This window comes from Microcebus murinus, chromosome 7 (genome assembly GCF_040939455.1).
Source record: "Microcebus murinus isolate Inina chromosome 7, M.murinus_Inina_mat1.0, whole genome shotgun sequence".
Lineage (NCBI taxonomy): Eukaryota > Metazoa > Chordata > Mammalia > Primates > Cheirogaleidae > Microcebus > Microcebus murinus.
Window position 1 is genome coordinate 101,676,310 of NC_134110.1, and position 6,305 is coordinate 101,682,614.

The following is a 6,305-nucleotide window of genomic DNA, read 5'->3' on the forward strand; positions in this document are numbered from 1 at the left end:
GCTAACTAACTCATTTACTCCATCATGCCCTATAAAAAGACAGTCTCAAGATAACAAACCAGCACTATTATCAAAAATTTATGATCTTTTGTTGGGTACAATTCTTTTAGTTCTTAGGGTATATCACAATACAGACATGTAGTCAGATTACCATGTTGTTAAAGTTACTTTGAATAGTTACTCTCTGGGTGGTTACTGTCAACTGGATATTCAGTTAAGTTCATTTGTTTCACTTTATCTCTGACTTTCAGGGGTTCAGTGTTAAAACTTAATTCTCTTTTTTAATCATTCAAAAGATTTACCTTGTTTTAGAATCAAATCTATAGAATAGGGCATATTCAGAGAAATCTAGTTTCTATCCCTGTTTCTTCCACTTTATTTCTTCCTTCCCACTATGGATAACTTTAACATTTCAATTTATGATTTATTCTTATATTTTTAATGTAAGAATATATTTGTGTGAATATGTATGTATTTATCCCCTTCTTTCTTAGATAGATGTGAATATATTATACACAAATTTCTCCATCCTGCTTTTTCACATAAAAAATATATTTTAGAGATTAATCCAAAGTAGTATATAGAGCTATTCTTCATTCTATTTAAAATATTACCAGTAGTTCATCATGTGACTAGGCTACGGTTTATTCAGTAAGACCCTGATTAGGTCAAAAGATAAATGCTTATACAATTTTGCTAAATAGTGCCAAATTCTCCTCCATAAGTACTGTACAATTTTGAAATCCTACAAGTAAAAATTGAGATTGCCTGTTTCAACACAATCTATCAACGGATTATTTTAATCTTTTGGAGTTCTGCAATCTGATAAGTGAGAAAATATATCCCATAGCAGTTTTAAGTTGCCTCTTTTTTTTATAATAAGCATGCCTTCCAAATGGCTGAGAGCCATTGATATCTTGTTTTCCCTGAACTGAGTGTTCATACTTTTAGCCCATTGTTTCCATGACAGTTGTTGGCCTTTTTTCTCTATTTCTAGAAGCTGTTATATTTTAGAAATATTCATATTTTGTGAATATGTTACAAATTTTTTTTCAGGCATGTTATTTTTCCTTTTCCTTTGCTTATGTTTGTACTATTGTGTTGGTTTGTTTTGACAAGGGGATGACTGTCACATAGTGATTTTTAATGTAATCAAACTTATCTATCAATCTTTTCTTTTATGGCTTCTGAATTTCAAGTCATACTGAATTAAATTTTCTTTACTTCTGTTATAGAGAAATTCACCTTTATTTTTGTCTAGTACTTGCTTGATACCATACTTTTTACATTTAAATCTCTGATGTATTTGCAATTTATCCAGAGTTAAATATGAGGAATAGGTTTTTGTACAGTATAGCCTTTTGGTAATCTCAGTGCCATGTATTAAAAGTCCATCTTTTGCCCATTTATTTAAGATGCTGTCTTTGCTGTACTGTTAGGCATCGTTATGCACTTGAATCTGTGACTATATTTTCTATTTTGTTCTATTGCTCGGTCTGTATAAACCAGTGCCAAACTTTAATTGCGGAAATTTTATATTATCTTTCAATATTTAATACAGAATAGCCCACACCATTGATCTTTTACAGGGTTTTCCAGCTAGTCTTGCTTATTTTCCTACAAATTAAAGCCAAGGAAAAGGCTTTTCTTGACCTTTCTAAAAAAAATTTTATGCAAATTATATTAAATATATAATCATTTTTAGGAATAAATAATATCCTCATGATTCATAAACATTATACATCTTTCCATTTATTCAATTCTAATTTTGTGTCTTTCAGATATGTTTTATAATTTTCCTCATCAAGAATTTTGAAATTACTTAAGTTAATGCCATGGTACTTTTTTTCTATTTGACTGTCATAAACACGGTCTTCTATTCCATTATATTTTCTAACTGGCTTGTGTTTGAATATATGAACATATGAAGCTTTTTGTCGCTGGCTACTTTATAAAATGTTCTTGCTAAATTACCCTATTATTTAAATACAGTATTATTGTTACACTTTGGGGTTTTCCAAATATATAATCATATCATCTGCAAATAGGAACAGTTTTACCTTCTACTTTCCAATTCTTATGCTTCTAATTTCTCTATTTTTATCTAAGTGCATTGAGTAATTCTTGCAACGTAATGTAAAATAAAAGAAGTAGTAAGCATCCTTGTCATTTTCCTGAGTTTATCAAGAAAGCCTCCAGGAGCGAGGGAGCCTGAGATTGTATGACTGCATGAGCGAAGCAATGCCTAAGTCAAAGGAACTTGTTTCTTCAAGCTCTTCTGGTAGTGATTCTGACAGCGAAGTTGACAAAAAGTTAAAGAGGAAAAAGCAAGTTGCTCCAGAAAAACCTGTGAAGAAGCAAAAGACTGGTGAAACTTCAAGAGCTCTGTCATCTTCCAAACAGAGCAGCAGCAGCAGAGATGATAACATGTTTCAGATTGGGAAAATGAGGTATGTTAGTGTTCGGGACTTTAAAGGGAAAGTTCTAATTGATATTAGAGAATATTGGATGGATCCAGAAGGTGAAATGAAACCAGGAAGAAAAGGTATTTCTTTAAATCCGGAGCAATGGAGCCAGCTGAAGGAACAGATTTCCGACATTGATGATGCAGTAAGAAAACTGTAAAATTCGAGCCATATAAAACCTGTACTGTTCTAGTTGTTTTAATCTGTCTTTTTACATTAGCTTTTGTTTTCTAAATGTTGTTTTCCAAGCTATTGTATGTTTGGATTGCAGAACAATTTGTAAGATGAATACTTTTTTTTAATGTGCATTATTAAAAATGTTCTGAGTGAAGCTAATTGTCATGTTTATCAAGGAGGATTGCTTTGTGCCCACCACCTAGTGTAAAATAAAATGGAATAATACAAAAAAAAAAAAAAAAAGAAAGCCTCCAGGATTTCTCCATTAAATAAGATGAAGCCTTTGGGGTTGAAATACATACATGCACATACACACACACCATGCACATTACAAGTTAAGGAAGTATCTATTAATTTCTACTTCAGATGGGCTTTTTCACATGAATGTGTATTGAATTTTATCAAATGCATTTTCTATAGCTATGGATAAAATCATATTATTTTTCTCTGGAGCTCTAATAATATTAATATGTTGGATTTTATGAGTGGATTCCTCGAAATTGATGCATCCTTGCATTTCTAGCATAAACCTTAAGAAACATGGTGTCTTATTTTTAATGTACTGTTGGGTTGTACTTGCTGATATCTTATTTAAGATTTTTACATCAATACTAATAAATAAAATTTGTCTGTGCTTTCCTTTATGTTGCAATCTTTGTCAACCTGAGGGACAATGCTATACTCCCTTTATGGAAAGAATTTAGAATTTTCCCATGTTTTTTTATACTCTGGTTTTAATAGAATTGAAATTTTCTTATCCTTAACATTTGATAGATACACCCTGAGAAGCCATATGTGCTACTTTGGAGTGGGGAAGCTTTTTAACTAATTTCTTTATTATTCTATTATAATTAGTCTGTTTAGACTTTCTGTCTCTACCAAATCGATTCTGATAACTTGTACTTTTCTTTAAAAATAATGATTAATTTCCTTTATGTTTCCATGATATTTGTTTTGGCCAATGAAACTTCTCAACTGTGACACAGTGGAGGTTGAGAAGCACCTGTGAGCTTGTTCTCTTGCTGCCACTGAAGTGTTGCAGCCCCCGTAGAGGAGCCGGAGTTTGCCTGCTAGAGGATGAAAGGCCACACGGAAAAGCAGCAAGACACCCCAGCCACAAGCCTGCCGACTGTCAAACAAGTGAGTGAGGCCACCGTAGGTCATCCAGGCTCCAGCTGACCACAGAGAGCCCAACACAGATCAGCCAAGCCATCCCGAACCAGAAAGAGCATCCAGCCAAATCACAGGAAAAAGGCTTATTATTTTAATCTGCAAATTTGGGGATGGTTTGTTCTGCAGCATAAAAGTCTTTGTTTTCTGTTGCAACAAGAGAGTATGACAGACTGGGCAACTGATAAAGAAAGGAGGTTGCTTTGGGCTTACCGTTACGGAGGCTGAGAAGTCCAAGATCAGGTGGATGCCTCTGGTTGGCTTCTGGTGAGGATGTCATGCTGCATCACAACGTGGCAAAGGACATCACAAAGTGAGAGGGGGCACACTGAGAGCCGGCATGGCTTTTATAACAAACCTGCTCTCATGATCACTAACCCACTCCTGTGATAACTCATTAGTCCGCTAATCCACGAATGGACGGATCTATTCACGAGAGTAGAGCCTTCATGACCCAATCGCATCCGAAAGTCCTGGTGTTTAATATTGTTACACTGGCCATTAAGTTTCAATATTACACTGGGCATTAAGTTTCAATATTACACTGGGCATTAAGTTTCAATATGAGTTTCAGAGGGGACAGACACTCAAACGGTAGCAATAAACTAACTGACACAGAAAAAGAAAAATCAGCTGAATTACAAAATTCTACTCTACTACTTAAACAGAGAAGTTACTTGAACAAGGCTGTCCCAGAAAGCCCTCCCCAATGTGCCTCTGCTGCCAAACCCAGCCTGGCCAGCACTTTTCTCAATCCCCTTATACTCTGTCCCATCCCCCATCCCCACCATAAGCAGAATTCTACCTGGAACCAGATTTCTACTTGTCATGGTCCAAACCTGTTTGGGCCACCAGCATGAGTCTTCCCAGTGCTCATACACATTCAGTCCTTGGGAGTTGTTCTGAGCTGAATTGTCCTCCCAAAATTGATATGTTGAAGTCCTATGCTTTCGTACCTCAGAAGGTGACTATGTTCTGAGACCATATATTTAAAGAGATAATTAAGATAAAATGAGATCATTACAGTGGGCATTAATTCAATACGACTTATAGAAAGAGGAGATTAGAACACATACGCACACAACACACACACACAAAGGGAAAACCATGGACCATCTGCAAGCCAAGGAGAGGCTTCAGAAGGAGCCAACACCTTTATTTCTGACTTCTACCCTCCAGAATTGTGAGAAAATAAATTTCTGTTGCCATCTAGTCTCTGGCACTTTGTTATGACACCCTGGCTGACCAATGCAGAAGTCCAGGAGAGAAAAGGTATAAATGTGTTGAGATTAAGGTCAACTTAGAGATGTAAATTCCACTCCTACAAGGCTATTTATGCATGCACTTGTCTTTGTCCACACATGTAAATAAAAAGCATTTATGGAGGAAAAGCCAATCTACATAAAAATCATTTTCAGTATGTAAATAATCACTAGCATACACTGTTTTGGAAACTGATGTGAAAAAAAAGCAATAGTAATAAGAAATAGTAATAAGAACAATAGTAAAAATAGAAACTGGTTACTGAGCACATATTATTAGTCAAACACTGCACTGTAAGCTTTGCGAACATTGTTTTTTTTTAATCCTCATAATCTAATAGTTATTCTCATTAGCCCAGTTTTACAGATGGAGAAATTGATGCTCACAGAACAAATTGCTAATCTAGAGTATCTCAGTAAGCAGCAAAAGTGGATCTTAACTTAGGGCCTAAGTCTTATGTGCATTCTCTTTCCACAGTATATCCTGCAATATAAATGTTTTTTAAAAATTATTGTTCTTCAGTCAATTTTTATCAGGAAGAATAAATGCAAACATGATTTCATTTAACACGAATGACAAAGTTAGAAATAATTTTAAAGCTTGCCCTGGGAGGAAGGTAGACCTATAATCAGCATGAGATAAATCATCTTTATCTTTCACAGAATAACTATAATCAAAGCTGCTCTCATAGCTCATGAATGCTGACCTGCTTTTTAATGGCTTGTATTTCAAACTTGAGCTCAGGCACAAATAGAAGACAAAACGGAAACTGAATACATCTGCATTCGCCAGCAGAATTCTCAGATTACCTAGTGGTAACAGTTTCATGCTCCAAGAGTGCAATCTGTTTTTGCCACATTAAAGTAGTGTATAAAAATGTTTAATTTAACAATATTACTCAGCTTTAAGTGGATGTAAGAACTTTGAATCTCTGTAGAACCTAATGTAGGAAATAGTAACAAATATATTCTAGTTGTAAGACACTTAAGTATGTAAATACACTATTCATATTAGCATATTTGAAGGAGATTGTATTTTCTTCCTTTGAACTATTTGCATGTTTCCATTATTTAATTTAAGAGAACTTATTCAATTTAAAAAGCTAAGTCATTTCAGATTAGCTTAATTAAGCTGTATCTTCCCTTTACCTGTTATTTTATACTTTATCTGAATTCTCCTAATGTAAAAGAGTTGTGCCTTATTTTGCTATTATTAGGAATTATGACTGAA

At 34.4% G+C, this 6,305-nt stretch overlaps 1 protein-coding gene across 1 annotated transcript; it reads left to right on the forward strand.

Annotated features, from left to right (window-relative positions):
• The first annotated feature begins 2,205 nt into the window (after positions 1-2,205).
• LOC105866787 (activated RNA polymerase II transcriptional coactivator p15) lies at positions 2,206-2,857 on the forward strand. Its single transcript, XM_020288780.2, has one exon. It carries the CDS (start codon positions 2,230-2,232, stop codon positions 2,623-2,625), a length of 396 nt encoding a protein of 131 aa, XP_020144369.2. The 5' UTR covers positions 2,206-2,229; the 3' UTR covers positions 2,626-2,857.
• The last annotated feature ends 3,448 nt before the right edge of the window (positions 2,858-6,305 follow it).